Genomic DNA, 19,171 nt, shown 5'->3' with positions numbered 1-19,171 from the left:
TTTTTTTTTTCTGAGTAGTTTGCTGAAAGTAAGAGTTGTAAGGACTTTCCTGCCTGTGCTGGCTTCAAACCGCAATCCTCAGATCTCAGCCTCATAAGTAGGATTACAGGCATGAGCTACCAGCACCAGGCAATTTTTTGTTTAATAAGCATTAAATATAAAAAATATATAAAAAAATAAGCATTAAATATATACTCTTGCATATATTACATGTTTATATATTTAAACATGCACTGAAAATAAATTTTGCTCTGGTTGTTAGGTTCCAGTTATCAGCATGTCTTAGAATATTTTTCTATGTTCACATACAGTGACAAATCTAAATTTTTTTTTTTTTAATGAGGATTACATCATGTGGCTAGAGGAAGAGGTTGTGTCCTAATTTATTTATTTATTTTTTGGTCTGGTCGTGGGACCTGAACTCTGGGCCTGGGCGCTGTCCCTCAGCTCTTCAGCTCAAGGCTAGCGCTCTACCACTTGAGCCACAGTCCCACTTCCGGCTTTTTTCTTTTTGCTTATGTGGTGCTGAGGAACCGAACCCAGGGCCTCATGCATGCAAGGCAAGCGCTCTAACACTGAGCCACCTTCCCAGCCCCAAATCTTAGTTTTTTTATGCCAATATATGGATCTCCATAATTTATTTAATGTTCCTATTCTGAGACCTTAGTTGGTTTTCAGTGTTTTCACTATTGCTGTTTTTTTTTTTTTATTTAAATGATACTGGACTTGAACGTTAGGATACTGGACTTGAACTCTTGATCTTGCTTGGCTTTTTTGCTCACAGCTAGTCTTCCACCACTTGAGCCATTCCACTTTGCTGGCTAATCTCAAAGATTTGTTTGCCCAGGCTGGCTTTGAACGAAGATCCTCAGATCTCAGCCTCTAGTGTAGCTAGGATTACAGGTGTGAGTCACCAATGCCTGCTTTGGCTGGTTGTTTTTGAGATGAGGTTCTGCCTATCAGCATGCCTATGTCAGGCTTTCTCTTATAGTCAGGCTAACAGGTGTGCGCCACCGGGCCCAGCCCTCTGTTGAGAAGGGTCTTGAAAGCTTTTTTCAGCCCAGACTGGCCTCAAACTGCAATCCTCCCAGTCTCAGGTCCCAGGTAACTCCTATTACAGGCATGAACCACCGGCTTCCAGCTGTCTTCTCTATTTTGTATGTGTTTGTCCTGATTCACCCCCACGCCAGAGCTAGGGACTGGTAAGTACTACATCCTGACCTATGCTCAGGTCTCTTATCCCATTCTGACCCACTGCTCAGGCCTTGTTTGTGCTGCCCTCTCGTGGACAATTCAAGAGTTACAACTAGCTAGTTCTGGCTGACTGGGTACCTTGCCCCCCCCTTCATCCTTATCCATTGGCTCAAACCTTGCTTACACTGCCCTCCTGTGGACTAGTATGGAATTACAAGTAGCTAGTTCTGGCTGTGTATAGTGTGTCCGACTTCATGCTTGCTTAGGCCTTGGTTGCTTAGGCCTCTTATGGACTAGTATGGAATTACAAGTAGCTAGTTCTGGCTGGCTGTACAGTGTGTCCTACTTAATCCTGACTTGTTGCTCAGGCCTTACTTGCACTGCCCTCCTGTGAACAAGTATGGGATTACAAGTAGCTAGTTCTGGTTGATGGTGTACAGTGTGTCCCACTTCGTTCTGACCCATTGCTCAGGCCTTGCTTATACTGCCCTCCTGTGGACAAATGTGGAATTACAAGTAGCTAGGTCTGTGTATTGTGTGTCCCACTTCATCTTGACCCATTGCTCAGGCCTTGCTGGTACTGCCCTCTTGTGGACAAGTATGGAATTACCAGTAGTTACTTGTGGCTGGCTTTGCCTTATAGACTCCTTGTGTACAGTGTCCCCCACTTCATTCTGATCCATTGGCTAAGGCCTTGCTTATGCTGCCCTCCTGTGGAGAAGTATGAAATTACCAGTAGCTACCTGTGGCTGGGTTTGCCTTAGGGACTCTGTGTGCTTCTCCCCATCAGCCGGTTTTACTTTCTCTGTAGTATTAGTTACTTGAGGTCCACCACGGTCTCAAAATATTCAATAGATAATTCCAAAGTGAGTCCAGGCGCTGGTGGCTCATGCCTGTAATCCTAGCTATCAGGAGATTGAGCTCTGAGGATTGTGGTTCAAAGTCAGCCTGGGCAGGAAAGTCCATGATACTCTTTATCTCCAATTAACACCAGAAGCCTGGAAGTGGTGCTGTGGCTCAAAGTGGTAGAGCACTAAGCCTTGAGCAAAAGAGCTTAGGGACAGTGCCCAGGCCCTGAGTTCAAACTCCATGACCAAACCAAAAACAAAAAATTCCAAGATGAAAATCATACGTTTTCAGTAACTTTTGGTGCTGAATAGGATTATAGTTTATTATTATAATATCATTGCACATCTTTTACCATGTCGAGTTTATAAATTAAGCTTTAGGGCTTGGGATGTAGCTCTGTGGAAGATTGCTTGCCTGATACATAGGAAGCCACAAGTTAACCCCCACCATCACAAAATATTATAGATCATAAACTTTAGCATAGCTTTGTATGCATAGGAAAATGCAGTCTGGTGAGCCCTACATACTTCTGGATTTTCTATCCACAAATTCATCTAATCAGGGATTGAAATCTTTTTAAAAAATTAGGTCTTTACTATCATTAAAAATCCATACTGAAGTCTTCTATCTTAATCTCAACTACCTTTCATGATTTCCACCCTTACCCCCTTTCTTGGTTTCCTAACACTTCTTTTTTCTTCCTTCCTTCCTTCCTTTCTTTTTCTTAATTTCTTTCTTTCTTTTTTTTTTTTTTGCTTGTCCTGGGCTTGAACTTAGGGCCTGGACACTGTCCCTGAGCTGCTTTTGCTCAAGCCTAGCACTCTACCACAGCACCACTTCTGCCTTTTTCTGTCTTGTGGTGCTGAGGAATCGAACCCAGGGCATCATGCATTTTAGGCAAGCACTCTACCACTAAGCCACATTCCCAGTCCCCCAACACACTTTTTTATTTTTATTTATTTTATTTTTATTTTATTTTAGTTTTTTTGTCGGTCGTGGGGCTTGAACTCTGGGCCTGGGCACTGTCCTTCAGCTCTTCAGCTCAAGGCAAGCGCTCTACCACTTGAGCTACAGCGCCACTTCTGGTTTTCTGGTGGTTTATTGGAGATAGGAGTCTCACAGTCTTTCCTGCCTGGGCTGGCTCTGAACCGTGATCCTCAGATCTCAGCCTCCTGAGTAGCTAGGATTACACGCGTGAGCCACCAGCGCCCGGCTCCCCAACACACTTTTGTTGTGACTGCTGTGGTTGAGTGACTCTTGTGTGTTGCTTTCTGTTGTTCATATACTTTTTTTTTTTTTTTTTTTGGTCCGGTCGTGGGGCCTGAACTCTGGGCCTGGGTGCTGTCCCTCAGCTCTTCAGCTCCAGGGTATCATTCTACCACTTGAGCCGCAGCGCCACTTCTGGCTTTTTTTTCTTTTTGCTTATGTGGTGCTGAGGAATCGAACCCAGGGCCTCATGCATGCAAGGCAAGCGCTCTGCCACTGAGCCACCTTCCCAGTCCCTGTTGTTCATACACTTTTGTTCATATACTTCATCTTTTTTTTTTTTCCCCCCCAGTCTTGGGGCTTGAACTCAGCATCTGAGCTCTGTCCCTGAGCTTCTTTTGCTCAAGGCTAGCACTCTACCACTTGAGCTACAGCACCACTTCTGGCTTTTTCTGTTTATGTGATACTGAGGAATTGGACCCAGGGCTTCTTGCATGCTAGGCAAGCACTCTCCCACTGAGCCACCTTCCCAGCTCCTACTATATCTTTTTGACCATGCTTTAGTCCCCTTTGTATTTCCATTGCTACTTAATAAATATTTGAATGGACCAAAAATTATTTCTATACTGAGCATTTATAGGCTTTTTGAAGGGTTATTATTCCCTAAACAACATGGTATAACCTAAACAACATGGTATAACACCTATTTATGTTACCTCTACAATGTATTAGGTGTCTAGAGATGTTTGAAAGTGTACAGGATGAAGTGAGTGAGCAGGTTATATATGAACACGCTGGAGTGCTACTTTATAGAAGAGACTCAAGCATCCACAGGTTTCCCCGCCCCCTTACTGGGACTTGAATTCAGAACCCCCAGCCCTTTCTTTTTAAAATTTTCTTAAATTAACTTTCATTATTGGTATTATAGAGGTGATGTACGGAGGCATTACAATTACACAAGTCAGGTAATGAGTACATTTCATTTCATACAGTGTCTTCTATTCCTTTATTCCTCCAGTCCTTTTTGCTGTAGTTATTTTGCAGGTAGAATCTCCTGATTTTACCTATGCTAGCCTTGGGCTGTGTTCCTCCTATCTCGGCCTCCCAAAGAGCTAGGATTATAAACATGAGTCACCATAGCCAGCCCATCATGCCTAGATTGATATGTTAGAGCGCAGAGGCCCTGAACCATCCCCATGGACACTGAGGGATGTCTGTACGCAGGTTGGTACTAGCTATCAGTTTAGGCATCCCCTGGGGTCTTGAAAGTCTCCCTTGGAGAACAGAAGTTAGGGGACAAAGTGTACTCTGGTTAAGGCAGCCAGAGAAGTTGTGAGACTCTTTATCTCTAAGTAAACATCAAAAAGCCAGAAGTGGAGCTAGGGCTCAAATGGTAAAGTGCCAGGCTTGAGCAGAAAAGCTAAGGGACAGCACCCAGGTCCTGAGTTCAAAGACCTGAGTTCAAGCCCCATTACATCTCACACACACACACACACACAAAACAAAATCAAGGCCATCTTTCTGAAATGTCATTTGTCAGTTTTCAGCTTCCTGGAGAAAGCTGTGTCCCCACCCTGGGGATGTATGTGTGACCCTGCCACCATGGCTGGGCAGAGATGATGACAAGAGCTTATTGGGAAAGGCAGAGTCTGGGACACCAGGCCCCATCCTTCAGGCCATCCAGAAGCTGTTTGCTGAGAACCTTGGCATAGGACTGCCTACTCCCAGACACAGAAATCAGTCCCCACCTGGTGGAACCAGAGCAGTGCACATGTGCAGGCAGACAACCCACAGGAAGCTGGAAATCCTGCTGTCAGACCCTGGGGGCGGGAAGGGCGATGGATGCTGGGGCCGTGGTGCCATCCCGGGAGGAAACAGCAGAGGGCGGAGCGGAGCGGAGTTGGCTGAAGGCTGTAGGAGGATATTCTGTGCAGGGAGAGGTTTTCACTGGCTAATGACGTAGAGGTCACATAACCTTTGGTCCAGTGGAGACAGACTTTGGCTGAAGGGAGGGGCAGGAGGTGGGGTCAGCAGGATCAGCTTGAGGAGAAGTGGAAGGTGGTATGAACAAGAGGTCAGCTCGACTCTGGAGCCGGTGGACGGATGAGCAGACAGCTCAAACAGACAGCCTGCCCTGCTGCCCGGCCATGCAGGGTGGAGAAGCTTGGCTGAGAAGGAAAGTGGGGGGGGGGGGGACCTCCGGGCCAGGACTTATCGAGGCCAGGGACAGGAAGAGGTGAGGCCAGGTGGGGCAAAGGTGTGGCCACACTGGATCTGGATGTGACCTCAGGTCTGGGAGGCGTGGGACCAGAGGTGGCCCAGGATGTGACCCAGCAGCTGGGGAAGGTGACTGCTTCCAGGTGCAGCAGTTACCTAGGTAACAGATACTGGGCGGAAACTTAGCCAAGAGAGAGGGAGGGGTCCCTGTGCAGACCTGACCCTCAGGAGCCTGCATCTGAGAATCACAGTTCAAAACCAGCCCAAGCAAGAAAGTTAATCACCAAAAAGGCAGAAGTGGCGCTGTGGCTCATGTGGTAGAGTGGCAGCCTTGAGCCAGAAAGCTCAGGGACAGTGCCTCCGCCCTGAGTTCAAGCCCCAGCACCGACACCAAAAAAAAAAAAACACCCAGAAGATCACCAAGTAAACGCAATGGGCTTTTCATCCCCAGGACATTATGTAGGAATATACCTAGCCATGAGACAAATCCTGACCATTTCTGGAAATTTCGGCTGGTAGAATCTTAAACTTGTGGGGATGGACGCTTGCGTTTCATGTAATAGTTGTTTCTTGTTAGTGTCACGGACAGTCGCGAGGTGGAGGCATCGCTCCGCGGTCCGGAGCTGGCTGCCAGCCGAATGCGACTGCAGGCTTGCACGCAGCCTAATAGTTATGTCATTGTTAATGTTTGCAACAAGATCTTGAGCGTTGGAGCTGAGAGTAGATGCTGGTGAACTGCTCATCTGCTATATGTTAGGCCCTGGGTTTGATTTCCAGTGCCCTAAGGCCAAAAATAAATAAAAAGACAAAAACTCAGAGCTGGGCTCTGGTGGCTCACGCTTGTGATCCTAGCTACTCAGGAGGCTGAGATCTGAGGATCACAGTTCAAAGCCAGCCCGGGCAGGAAAGTCCGTGAGACTCTTATTGCTAATGAACCACTAGAAAACTGGAAGTGGCGCTGTGGTTCAAATGGTAGAGCGCTGGCCTTGAGCTGAAGAGTTCAGGATGGCGCCCAGGCCCAGAGTTCAAGCCCCACAACCACCACCACCAGCAACAAAAATTAACAACAAAACAAAACTCAGAGGGAAGGCCCATTAGTGTAGCCCACGCTGACGCTGACTCTGAACTCGGGATCCTCTTGCCTTGAGCAGGGCTGCTGGGATTGCAGGTGTGCGCCACCACACTGGTTCTTAGCAGCTTTTTTTTTTTTTTTAATGTAGCTATTAGACATTATTATTTCTAGACAGGGTCTTGCTGTGGTACTCAATTGTCCTGGGTCACATAACTGAAGGTGTGTCCGTTTGTCCTTGCGGCTTTGAATCATGTCTGTGTTCAGGAATGCTCTAACATGAGGCTGGAGGGCCGTAGTAATATGCCACGCCGTCATTTGTGGGGGAGGCCGTTGGTCGGTGGGGCCATGGCGGGAGGGGGGTGGTTCTCACTAAGGGAGCTGGGGTAGGGGAGGGGAGGCTGGGACCAGGAATGGGTTTGAGGTAGAGTAGCCAGAAGACTGAGGTTTCTGGGAGGTGAGCGGAGGGGGCAGGACCCTGCCCTGAGGGGTTGTCCCCCCCCCCAAACACACGCATCAGGGCTTGGAGTCCCCCATTTACCTTCCATTCTAAGCCTGACCTGCGGCCTCCTGCAAGCGGGTTGACCAGTTCCCGAGCAGAATGTGCGGGTGTCCTTTAACCCCGAGTCCCAGAAACAAGAGCAGGGGCCTGCCCAGCCCCCATGCCGCCCCGAGGCCCCATCGCTGTCCTCGATGTCCCCCCTTTCTCCCAGCCCCCCACCGACCCAGTGCGCTCTGCAGGCTGGGAAGAGCTGGGCTGTGGTTCAGTTTGCACCCACAGAACTACAGGATTCCCCCTTCCCTCCCCGACCTCCTGTTGCTCTGGTTTCTGGGCTGCGCGCCCCGGTCTGTAGTCTCTGCTCACTCGCTGCTGCTCTACTTGGACTTGTCCAGTCCAGGCGTCGCCTCCTCTGGGGTCCTGACTTGGGCTCTCGTTCCCCGTGTCTCTGTGCTCTCCGGTACAGCAGGGGAGTCAGGACTGGGGACAGACCCTGGGCTCCTGGGATGTGCGTGGAGATGACACCTCTGAGTCCTTAACCTCCCACACCAGCCCCTGCTGCTCTTTTCCCTTCTGCCAGAGGATGGGGGGCGGGGGGGGGGGGGGGGGGGGGGGCTGGGGCCTTGAGAGGCCGCATGGAGCAGAGCCACATCTGTGGCCTGAGCAGCCACCCCGCGCTGTTCATCTGCGCAAAGCCCTCTTCCGATTCTGCTGAAGCCCTCTTCATGGCTGGAGAGTTTCCACGGCGATTGTGCCTCAGCCCTCAGGAACATTCTCCCACTGTTCAAAGCTTGGGTGCAAGAGAGAGTAAGAGAGGCAGGCTCAGAGCTGGGTGGCAACTCGGAGATGAGGGAGGGAGGCGCAGGGAAGCTATCCAGCCATTTTTTTCTAGCTTAAAGCATCTAGACTCAGGAAGATCACATGCTCAGGATGGTTTTTGAGACAGGAGATCGCTGCTGCTCCCCAGGCTGTACTTTGCCTTCGGGGCTTAAATGATCTTCCCCTCTCGGCCTCCTGAGTGAGTAGTGGAGACTACAGGCGTGCGTCAGTGCACCTGGCCTGCATGCTCAGTTTTGGAGATAAACGTCTTGGAGACAATTGGGGAGAGATGTTCAGGGACAGATACTGAAATCCGTCCTGGTGGCCAGGGGCATGTGGATGTTAGTGGAAGCCCCCAAGAGTTGAGTAAATAATTGAATTGTTGCAGAATGCGAAGGTCAGGCTGAAAGTGAGTCTTCCCGGGTCTCTGCTCAGTGGCAGTGCAGATGCATTAAACACAAGAGTCTCCGAGGCTGATCTCTGTAGGAGACTCCTGTCAGCGCCAGCCAGGCCCTTCCCAACTTCACTGCCCGTCTGCAGTAGAGGGTCCGCCCATCTGCCTCCTCCCCAGTGCCTAACCTCTCACCTGGAATGCTGTATCTACAGGAGAGACCTGGCCAGGCACACACGCCCGCAGTCCCAGCCACACACACAGACTTCGGCTCCGGTGGCCTGAAGACTGAAGGGTTGTTTCTTCCTCCCCGTCCCCTCCTTCCTCTCCTCCCCCCCCCCCCACTCCTCTTCCTCCTCTTTTCTCCCTTCTCCTCCTCCCTCTTCCTTCTTGCATTACCTAGGCTAGCCTCCAACTCCTGGGTTCAAGTGATCCTCCTGCCTCAGTTTCCTGATTAGCTTGAATTACCACCATGCCCACTTAGTGTCCATTGGGGGTGTCCACACGGAGGAGGTGGACGTGGTGCAGGATTGCCTCAGGCTCTGGTGGATTCTGATCTTGTGCAGTCCAGGCTCAGAGTAAGGCCCTTCCTTGGGATTCCAGGAGCTGGGGATTGCTGAGAACAAAGCTCACCAAGCAGAGTGGCCAACAGCAACCGAACGCTACGCTGCGATGATTCTGAAGGCCAGACATCCCAGATCAACTTCCTTTCTACACGTAGCTTCTGCTGTTCTTTGGCTGTAGACACAAGCTCCAGGCTCTGCCCCACGGATATGTGGCTGTTTCCCTTGTGTTTGTTACCCCCTCCTTTATTTTTTTCTCCTCTTCCTCCTCTTTTTAAAACTCTACCACTTCTGATTTTTGTTTGTTTGTTTAATTGGAGATAAGAATCTCACTCTCACACCGACTTTTTTTTTTTTTTTGGCTTGGGCTGGGTTTGAACTTCAACCCTCAGATTTCAGTTTCCTGAATAGCTGGGATTACAGGTGTGAACCACTGGTGCCTGGTTTTGCAAGTGAAATTTTGGGTCGAGTACAAAGGCCTGGATGCAGGCTGGAACTGAGGAACCCTAGCAAATAAAAGACTCAGTCAAGCCTGAGTGGCCTTATCAAATGATCAGGTGATGTGGGCTATTTACAGCTAACTGGTGCAATGTCTTCCTTGTACTGGGGCTCCAGCTTAGGGCTTAGGCACTGTCCTCCTCCCTTTTTTTTTTTTTTTTGCCAGTCCTGGGGCTTGATGCTGTCTCTGAGCCTCTCTGCTCAAGGCTAGCCCTTTACCACTTGAGCCACAGCGCCACCTTCTGGCTTTTTTCTGCTTATGTGGTACTGAGAATCCAACCTAGGGCTTCATGCATGCTAACCCAAGCACTCTACCACTAAGCCTCTACCACTAAAACTGTTCCTTAGTTTTCTTTATTCAAGGTGAGTGCTCAACCATTTGAGCCACAGCTCCACTTCTGGCTTTTTGGTGGTTCATTGGAGATGAGTCTCATGGATTGCGATCCTCAGAGCTCAGCCTCTTGAGTACCTAGGGTTACAGGCTTGAGACAGGTGCCGAGCCTAGAATAAATCTTTCCTAAATTGTTCCTGTTAGGTCTTTTGGTCATGGCACTGATGAAACTAACACAAAGTCTTACCATCAAGCTTTATCGCCTTACCAAGTTTGTATGGAGTACACGAATTCCAAAGTAAAGAGCGTAAGTGGACCTTTTGGGGGGGGGGGGTGAACTGGAGTGCACTTGCCCATTCTGGGTGCTGCTGGTGGTAGTGAGGGGGTGATGATGTTTGCAGTGCAATATAGCCAAGCTTTCAGACTTTTCTCTAGAAAAGCTTCAGTGTCTCTCTCCTCCCCCCCGTCCACAAGTCATGTTCAGTTGTCATTTTTCATCCTTAGGAAAAGCCCTCTGGATGGAGTGAGTTTGTTCATAGCCACGGGCTATTCTGGGATCCACTTCATTCATTTCTACACTGGTGATGGTGCCATCTTTTATAGGGTAGAGACCAGATGAGAAAAATATTTCTCAGTCCCTCACGTCTGGCCTGGCTTGAGTGTGAAAACCCAGTTATTTGTGTTGTGTTGCCATTTAGTAATCTCCAGGCTTCAGAGGTTATAATCCTGGTTGGTTTGGGGTCTGCCACTCATCCTTATAAAAGGAATATCCAGGCCTTTAAAGTGTGTAGTCAAAAGACATAAAGGATTGTGCACGCAGGCTTACACCAGTACTGACGCTTGAACGCAGGGCCTGGGCGTTGTTCCTTAGACCTTCTGCTCCAGGTGCTGTACCACTTGAGCCACAGTTCCACTTCTGGCTTTTTGGTGGTTAACTGGAGTCTCACCCTTGGCTGTTGGCTTCAAACCTTGATCCACAGATCTCGCCCTCCTGAGTAGGTGGGATGACAGGCGTGACCCACCAGTTCCTGGCTTGCATTTTCTTTTCTCTTATTTAATATTAGAAAAAGGCCCCAAGTTTGTCACCGCTCCAAATCTCAGGGTGTACTTTTCTTTTCCTTCTTTCCCTGATTGTTTCTCTTAGAAGATAAATGTTAGCAACACATAAGTGAACTTGGAGGGAAGTAATAAAAAAATCAAGTGAGCAGGTACCCCGGTACCGGATCGAGGCGCGGAGCTGGCCGGGCGGCTGGCGGGCCGCTCCTCCGCAGGCTCAGCGGCGGGACCCGGCCGCCGGAACCGGCCGCCAAGCCCAGACTGGCGCGCGTTCTAAAATGATGACAAAGCCCGCCCCGAATCCGGGACGCGCGCGCCGCCCGGGCCAATGGGCAGCCAGAATGAGGTTGAGCGACGGGCGGGCGCCAGCCAATGCACACACGGCTTGTTGTGAGGTGGCTCCGGCTCCGGCATTATAAAGAGCGCCACGAGTCGGCATTGTCAGGCGGCGGCACCGCGCGGGGCCGGGTGGGGGCGAGGGTGTTTTGGCGGCAGCTGAGGAGGAAGCGCGGTGGGGACGGCTCCGTCGGCGGGCGGAGGCGAAGCCGGGGTAGCGCAGGCTTGAGCGGGGCCGAGCCCGGGCACCTTCCCCGGCGGGTGGGGGACGAGCGGCGCCCGGCGTCATCGCGGCGAGGTGAGCGGCCGGGCCTGCGGGCCGCGGGGCGGGAGTCCGGGCGGGCCGCCGGCCTCGGCCTGACGCGCGGTTGGGCCCCGCTCGTTTGCAGGAGCCGCCGCGGCCTGGTCTGCCATGTCGGAAGCAGGAGAGGAGCAGCCCATGGAGACGACGGCCGCCGCCACCGAGAACGGACACGAGGCCGCCCCTGAAGGCGAGTCCCCGTCCTCCGGGGGGGCCGGCCCCGAAGCGGCGGCCGCGGGGTCCGGAGGTGGGGCGGCGGCGGCCCCGAGCGGGAATCAGAACGGGGCCGAGGGCGACCAGATCAACGCCAGCAAGAACGAAGAGGACGCGGGGTAGGTGCGGCCGCGGCGGGGCCCGGGCGCCGCCTTTGTTCCGGGGCCGCCTTTTGTTGGCGCCACGCGGCGGGGGGAGGGGCGGCGGCCCGGGGATCGGCTCCCGGCGCGCCGGGCGGCGGCGGCGGCTGCGGGCGGCGGCGGGCAGCGGCGGCGGGGCCCGCCCGCCCGCCGGGAGTTTGCCGGGAGTTTGCCGCTGGACTTTGGCGCCGCCCCGGAGTCCCTTCGCGTTGCTGCCCGGGGACCGCGAGGCCCGGAAGAGGGGAAGGAAGCGAGCGCAGGAGCCAGGGCCTTGGTCGGGGCTGCGGGGGCGGAGTTGGCGCGCGCAGGGCCCGGGCCTTCCTCCTCCTCCTCCTCCTCCTCCTCCTGCCAGGGGGTGGGGCCACGGCTGAACCCCTTGCGTCCCGGCCCCGGGGCAGCCCTGGAGTTTGGTAAGGGAGGTGGCGCTTAAAAGTTGGCGTGCGTGTAAAAAGACACATGGGCTTCTAGTTGTGGAGCGGTCAGGGCGCAGACGCCCGACCAGGTGTGTCGTTTGCCTTCCCTCGGCCTGCGGGTATGTGTGTGTGTGTGTGTGTCTGTCTGTCTGTCTGTCTGTCTGTCTGTCGCTGGGCTTTGTTAGAGGCCAAGTTCAGTTGAGATCGGAGGGCTGCCGAGAGGCTCAAGCACACGGCCGCGATTCACACTCTGCAAGCACCCAAAGGCGGGTGCAGACTTTGTCCACAGGGGGCCAGTCTCAGCTCTTTTAAGACCTGTTGTCATGTGTCTCGCCCTACCATTGCAGAAAAATGTTCGTTGGTGGTTTGAGCTGGGATACCAGCAAAAAAGATTTAAAGGACTATTTTACTAAGTTTGGAGAAGTCGTTGACTGTACAATAAAAATGGATCCGAACACTGGACGGTCAAGAGGGTTTGGGTTTATTCTCTTCAAAGATGCTGCCAGTGTGGAGAAGGTAAGCTCTGTACTGTACACCACAAGTCTGCTCTGCAGTGGTGGTTTAAGGGCAAGTAGAAAGGCTAGGGACATTGTTTCTGAGGGGGTAATAAAAGCAGGTATATGTGCTGGAGTGGCACAGGATTGTTTACAATTGTTTATTGCACTATATTGCTCTGCCTGAGTATGCTGCTGTACTTTACCAATGAGGAGAGTCTAGTATCAATGAGAATAAATGTTGAACCCCATCTTTAGGGGGAAAAAAAATCTCGAAGCTTGGAGAAAATTAAGAGGCAGAGGTAGATTGTGTAGATTCCTTTACTCTTAATCACTGCTGTTTTGTTGGAAGGACATGAGCCCTAAGCTGGTAGACAGCACGGGCAGAGGCTTTAGGAATCAGGACTGATTTATAGGTGTTTAGATGAATCAGCTGTGCAGGTCTGGAGAAAACTGGGTTGAAGAGTCCAAGCAGGCACATAGCTTGAAGGAGGATGAGTACATTTTGTGTACTTGAGTGCTGGAGTCGTGGGACTGAGAGAAGGTCCTCCAAGCTTATGTTGCTGTGTTTGAAACAGGTCCTAGACCAGAAGGAGCACAGGTTGGATGGCCGAGTCATTGACCCTAAGAAAGCTATGGCTATGAAGAAGGACCCTGTGAAGAAAATCTTTGTAGGGGGTCTGAATCCTGAAGCTACAGAGGAAAAAATCAGGGAATACTTTGGCGAGTTTGGAAAGGTGAGTCTCTAGAGGAGGAGTAGCTTGCTACCTGTCCTGAGGCACTTGTTTTCCTGGCTCAGGTAGCCTGACCACTTAATTTCTTTGTAGACTGTTTTGTGCGTAGGGGAGGTTTGGACTTAAAACTTTGTCTTTAACAGATTGAGGCTGTTGAACTCCCAATGGATCCTAAGTTGAACAAAAGAAGAGGTTTTGTTTTTATCACTTTCAAAGAGGAAGACCCTGTGAAAAAGGTTCTGGAGAAAAAGTTCCATACTATCAGTGGAAGCAAGGTAAGGTGTCCCAGACTTGCTGCTGGAGAGCCGGCCTTTGCAGGTATGGGTCAAGGGCTTGCTGGATTAGCCATACCATATCTCTTCTGTGTCTGCTTCCCTGGTTGGGGCAGGACAAAGAGTTGACAGAGTGGTTGGAGCATGGTCAGTAGCTTTAAGTGAGGGGAGTGAGTCCAGGATGTTGAAGTTTCAGAAGATTGTAGATCGTAGAGTTTGCACAGTTCATCTCCTCCTGGTGTTTTTCCTATTCCAGAGTTTTCTCCCTCTTTTCTCTGTCTGTCCCTTTGGCCAGTCTGCCCCAGGCAGAACTGCGGTCCTGGCCAACTTAAATCCATGGCTAATTGTTTTTTTTCCCTCACGTTATGTTGTGTGCGCCTACATAGCTTGGCAGTTAGGAGCGTGAAGGTGTGGCAGGCAGGGTGTGATAGATTGCACCTTAGCTGTAGTGGCAGATGAGGATATATAAGGATAGGATGATAGGTAGGATGGTGTTCAACAGCCTCAGTCTGTGAAACACAAAGTTTAAGTCTAGACCTCCCCTATCCAGAAAACAAAGAAAATCTGGATTAATCTTTTAAAGATAAGCCTGCTGCTGGGTTTGGGAATAAGTGTATGGAATTGGCTGTATATTCCATATTTTGTATAGGATGGAAAAAGTCACATGGGGGGAGCAGGCTTGTAAATGGAGTCCAGTGTGTATCAGGACCCGTCCCCAAGTTGTGGGCAGACAATCACCCTGGCCCTTCCCTGAGCCTCAGGTTTGTCTGTATGGTGGAGGTCACAATCTCAGTAGAATATTTGAGTGGGATGAGTATCTTCTGTAAAAGAGAAAAAAAGAGTAAGCTTTTAGGTACCCAAGACACTTTATCTGGGAAGTCTTCTGACCCTCTTGCCCTGTTCCTTGCCACTGGGATTTCTGTCTCCCAGGCTTTGACTTCCTGTCCTCTTGGCTTTTAGTGTGAAATCAAGGTGGCTCAGCCCAAAGAGGTGTATCAGCAGCAGCAGTATGGCTCTGGGGGCCGTGGGAACCGAAACAGAGGGAACCGAGGCAGTGGCGGAGGTAAGTGGGATGTGGATGAAGACAGGTCCTGCGTGCTGCCTCTGGCAGGGTGGGCAGGCAGCGTGTGAAGTGGGAACAGTTTTTGGGTGGGGACTATGTGCTTGTGCTGTTGTGGCTCCTTGGAATGAAGAGCTTAGTTCTTTTCACTCCTGTGGCTTGGGGCCCCAGGGCAGAGGGAGCATCTGCATTGCACTGGCGTGAAGGTGGGGGGGGGCATGGTGGGTTGTGCTTGGCTCTGTGGCTGTCCTCTGAGTCTTGGTACATCCGTGGGCAGAAAGGTAGAGCTGTGCCAGGCGCTTACCTCCTTCCATCCCAGGCCCCTCTGACTCCAAAGCCTGAACTGCATCTTTTTCAAGGCCAAGCTGCCAGGAAGGGTGGGGTGATTGAGTAAGCCACCTGTACTCCAAGTAAAGCTAGCACTCTGGCCTCCAGATTGGGTCTCAGGTAGGTAAAGGGCTGGGCCCAGGGCCCTCCCTCTACATCAGAACAGTAGCCCCTTGGCTTGTGCCTGAGTTGCCATAGTAACCTCGCCACCCAAAGGGCAGGATTTCCTCCATCCTAGCTCCTGCGTGTGCTAAATGGTCCATGGGCCCCTGTGCCCTGCTCCCCCCACAGGTCAGAGTCAGAGTTGGAATCAGGGCTACGGCAACTACTGGAACCAGGGCTACGGCTACCAGCAAGGCTACGCTGGTAGCTACGGGCCCAGCTATGGCGGCTACGACTACTCGCCCTATGGCTATTACGGCTACGGCCCCGGCTACGACTACAGTAAGTAGGAGAGGGATGCCCCCGTTAACCATCCCCTAGGGGAGGCAGGTCAGACAGTGCAGGGGCCGCTGGCAGCAGGGGCTTTGGAATCAGACAGGCCTGGCTCAGTCAGGCACTGGAGTTCCTGGATGGAGCTCTAGCTCTGGGACCAGTGAGCCCTACTGTACAGGGTTTTTGAGGATCCTGTGAGGAAGCCTGTCAAGCACCTGGCACAGGGTAAATGCTCAGTAAGTAGTCGCTGCTACGTTGTTCTTATCCCTAGGTCAGGGTAGTACAAATTACGGGAAGAGCCAGCGACGTGGTGGCCATCAGAATAACTACAAGCCATACTGAGGCAACAGCAGGAGCGGCCAACTGACGCCCGCACACGCTTTGTTTGGATATGGAGTGAACACAATTATGTACCAAATTTAACTTGGCAAACTTTCTATGGCCTGTCCCATGTGCATCTTATTTAAAATTCCCCCCTTGGAAATCAACTCTCCTGTTTACTATTTCCAGAGCTCTAGTTGTTTTAGGCAGCGTGTGATGTCTCAGGCCAGAGCGGCATTAGGGGCTTTTATTACCAGGTTACCCAGAACCAGATTGGAGGGTCTGCTTCCTTTGGCTGCCTTGCAGCCTGGACCTGCGGACCCTGGTTGTAAAGAGTAAACTGCATTTTAGGAAACCAGTGTCACCTTTTAATTTTATATTATTTGTGTCATACATTTCCTGTAATGGAAGTGTTAATTTTACTGTACTTTTTGGTACCTTTTGGGAATCTAATGTATTGTAAGGTATTTTACACGTGTCCTGATTTTGCCACGACCTGGATATTGAAGCTATCCAAGCTTTTGAAATAAAATTTAAAAACCCTTACTAAGCCTGGGTGAGTGTGGGAAATGCTGTTGCAGACACTATGGGACAAGACACTCAGAGCTGGCCCAACAGTTGTTCCGGATCTGGTGGCACCTGATAGGCATACGTATTCTACACCTTTACTACACCAGCAACTAAAGTGTTGAAGGTGAGTGGATAGCTTTTTCTTTGTGCCAGCACTGTCTGAGCTTCTTTGCGCTAGGCTAGTGCTCTATCTACCGCAGCGCCACGTGTGGTTTTCTTGTGGTTACTAGGTCAGCTTTGAGATGCTAGGATCACAGGCATGAGCCGCTGGTGCCCAGTAAGTAGCTGCAGATGGTGAGAAGCCATAGGAGCAAGGGTGCTCACCTGGAGAACGAGCTGGCTTAGGGCGAAGCCTCAGCGTCTCACAGCTTCTCACTTTCTCTTCCATATCTGAAAGACAAGACCCTGGGTCACCTTTTTTAGCCTTCACTGTCCTGGCTAGAACGGCAGTTTGCACTTTGGGACCCTATAAAAACCCCAAGGTCCTATGGCAGGTCAGCCTTCACTGTCCCAGGCAAATATGACCAAACCCCGGGGCTTTGGTTACCAATGAGGCAGCCTGGAGACGAGGAGTGCTGCTTGCTCTGCTTCCACCATGAGGGACTTTGCTCGTTACCAGCGCAGTCCATAGCTATGTCTAGTTAGGTAGAAACCAGGGGCTGTCCTTCCCAGATATTAGCAATGCGGGGAGCAGCTCAGTATCTGAGGGTGTTTGGAACACCCGAGCTTCCACTTTTCTTCTAGGGAACCTTGTCTCCCAAAGACCAGGTTAGCTTTGGTCTTGAATTTTTCTACTATCCAGGACACCCTGGCTCCTCTGGATCAATGCTGGGGATGCAGCTTTCTGGCCCCAGGTTGGGTTCTAGATGATATGTACATAGCCATTCAGGCTCCAAGCTCACTTGTCAGAATGGCATCCATCTTTGTCACCACTTGAAGTGCGTTGTCCAGACTAAAGCACATGGGGGGCTTAAACTTTAGGACATTCCTCCCGGGACCGTCAGTGCTCAGCAAGATGTAGTTCTCCTTCAGTCTGTAAGGACAGAGTACCACGATCAGCCTGGGAGTGGTCAGTGCCTGGGATCTAGCTTTGTACCACCTGACCATTCAGGATCCCAGAGTTCTCTGGGAGAAGGTGCTGTGGGCTGACAGGGCTATCACACCACTGAAGATGAGGAAGGCTTGGGCATTAGTACAAGACCACGCATGCATGCTTACGATTTTAGCAGGACATCGGTTTTTCTGTGTGTAAGTCTGAGGGCAGGGAGCAAAGAATAGAGCCTTCATCTTGTGGCCACTGTCCCAAGTGTGCCTCCGGGAGAGCCACGTTTCCAACTTTCTGTCTATGAAACTACACTAGGGCTGCACCTGAGAGCTGGACTGTTGGGGGTTCTCAGCAGAGGGAGTTGCCCTGGGTTAGGGTTGCCACTCACTGGGCACACACACACACACACATCAGCTGCCTCAACCTCAGGCCCAAGGTGCCAGAGGCATGCTGCTCTACTCACTGCCCCAGGCTGGGAACCCAGAGTGCTTTAAGACAATACCTGGATACCAGGTATTCAGCCTCTTCAGTTGCTGGTGCTCTTGTGGCTTCATCTCTGACCAGATCTACACCCACGAAGAGCCCAGTGCCCCTGGAGGAGAGAGGACATCTCAGGCCAATGATGGAGGGACTGCAACCCTTGTTCTCTTTCACCAAGGCCCCCCTCCCCCCCCCACTGGAAACCACCTTGGCTTCTGCTCCCTGAAAGTGGGGTGAAATCAGTTCCTAAGGGGTCCCCAGGTGTGGGTACAGGATAGGGGCTGGTGGTCAGCTGGCTAAGGTTGAGTCACAACCGACTACTATGTGTAAGCTGCCAGTCTTGGACTTGAACTTGGGGCCTGAGCACTGTCCCTGGATTTTTTCTATCAAGGCCAACAGCTCCACTTCCAGCTTTTTTGGTAGTTAGAAGAGTCTCATGGACTTCGCTGTGTGGGCTGGGTTCAAACTGAACATATCTCTTGTCTCTTGAGTAGCAAGGATCACAGGACTGAGCCAGCAGAGCCTCTCAGTTCCTCTTATCTAAAGAGTGGACAGTGAGGTGGAGGGCTGGCTAGCAAGCCTGACAGTTGAAACCTCAGTAAAACAGAAAAGCAGTGGGTCCTGGCAGGTATCGGTTAGCTGCTGCCCCCAGAGCCTTACCTAATGTCCCCGATGATGGGATGCTTGGCTTTTTGCTGCCTGAGGAGCTCCATCAGGAAGCTGCCTACGTGGGAGGCATGAGCCTGGAGCTGCTGCTGCTCCACAACATCGAGGACTGCCAGGCCCACGGCGCAAGATACAGGGCTGCCACCAAACTGAGCCAGGAAATAAGGCGTGTCAGATGTTCAGCACACTGGGTCACCACACAAGGGCTGCAACAGGCACACAAATGTCCCCGAGTCTCACGAGACCATCCATCCTCCCAGGCCCTATGTGACTACCCAGGGGTACAGCAGGGAAGTTGAAGACTAGAGAAGAGGTGGTGTCTGAACACAAGACAGGTCCCCTCACTTCCAACAAAAGGCCCACACCACCAGAGCTCACCCCAGAGAAATCACTGGTGGTAGTACAAATCAGCTGTTGGGTAAACTCAGGGAAGATAAAAGGATACAAACCACAAGCTATGTGCCTGGGTGCCACAACTGGCCTGTCAACATGGTGTTTCTAAAAGTTGGTAAGTGATATTGCCCCAACCCTGTATTTCTGACATCTGGCTACACTCAGCATGGGTGGCTCCTCTCTCTGAGTTATCTGGAGTACTTTGTTTTACAGATCAGAGGGTCAGTAACAAGATAGGAATTTTTTCTTCAAACTGCATTAAAAAAACGGTGGCTCATA

General features: G+C 51.3%; 2 protein-coding genes across 7 annotated transcripts in view; one reads left to right on the top strand and one right to left on the bottom strand.

Moving 5' to 3' along the window:
- Phykpl (5-phosphohydroxy-L-lysine phospho-lyase) overlaps positions 1 to 19,171 on the bottom strand; it is a 40,088-nt gene that overhangs the window by 7,246 nt on the left and 13,671 nt on the right. Inside the window, exons 9-13 of one of the 4 annotated variants that reach the window (XR_006148769.1) lie at positions 18,494 to 18,648; positions 17,856 to 17,945; positions 17,030 to 17,341; positions 10,465 to 10,469; positions 7,852 to 7,862 (exon numbers count right to left, since the gene is read on the bottom strand). Coding sequence is in view for 2 of the 4 variants with exons in the window: in XM_042688873.1 (XP_042544807.1) it covers positions 15,960 to 16,060; positions 16,633 to 16,698; positions 17,211 to 17,341; positions 17,856 to 17,945; positions 18,494 to 18,648 (543 nt within the window). In the remaining 2 variants the exon portion in view is untranslated. Of the gene's footprint in view, positions 1 to 7,851; positions 7,863 to 10,464; positions 10,470 to 15,856; positions 16,061 to 16,126; positions 16,699 to 17,029; positions 17,342 to 17,855; positions 17,946 to 18,493; positions 18,649 to 19,171 lie in introns of those variants that run through there. The other 3 variants (XM_042688873.1, XR_006148768.1, XM_042688872.1) reach the window with 3 other exon arrangements.
- Positions 11,140 to 16,288, top strand: Hnrnpab (heterogeneous nuclear ribonucleoprotein A/B). Of its 3 annotated transcripts, none has more exons than XM_042688876.1 (8): positions 11,140 to 11,295; positions 11,406 to 11,661; positions 12,443 to 12,611; positions 13,168 to 13,326; positions 13,467 to 13,598; positions 14,556 to 14,658; positions 15,274 to 15,426; positions 15,689 to 16,288. In XM_042688876.1, the coding sequence occupies exons 2-8, from the start codon at positions 11,441 to 11,443 to the stop codon at positions 15,757 to 15,759; spliced, it is 1,008 nt and encodes a 335-aa protein (XP_042544810.1). In that variant the 5' UTR covers positions 11,140 to 11,295; positions 11,406 to 11,440; the 3' UTR covers positions 15,760 to 16,288. The 3 variants fall into 3 exon arrangements, with proteins under 3 accessions (XP_042544810.1, XP_042544809.1, XP_042544812.1); XM_042688875.1 differs by having other exon boundaries at positions 11,140 to 11,326; positions 11,418 to 11,661; XM_042688878.1 differs by lacking the exon at positions 15,274 to 15,426 and having other exon boundaries at positions 11,145 to 11,326; positions 11,418 to 11,661.

This window comes from Dipodomys spectabilis, unplaced genomic scaffold (genome assembly GCF_019054845.1).
Source record: "Dipodomys spectabilis isolate Male_0828 unplaced genomic scaffold, ASM1905484v1 ptg000119l, whole genome shotgun sequence".
Lineage (NCBI taxonomy): Eukaryota > Metazoa > Chordata > Mammalia > Rodentia > Heteromyidae > Dipodomys > Dipodomys spectabilis.
Note: the sequence above shows the minus strand (reverse complement) of the source record. Positions and strands in the feature narration are given on the sequence as shown.

Coding starts and splice junctions, on each gene's coding strand:
- Hnrnpab (XM_042688876.1), top strand. CDS start 11,441: ATGTCGGAAGCAGGAGAGGAGCAGCCCATGGAGACGACGGCCGCCGCC. Junction 11,662..12,442: donor AAGAACGAAGAGGACGCGGG/GTAGGTGCGGCC, acceptor CTACCATTGCAG/AAAAATGTTCGTTGGTGGTT. Junction 12,612..13,167: donor ATGCTGCCAGTGTGGAGAAG/GTAAGCTCTGTA, acceptor TGTTTGAAACAG/GTCCTAGACCAGAAGGAGCA.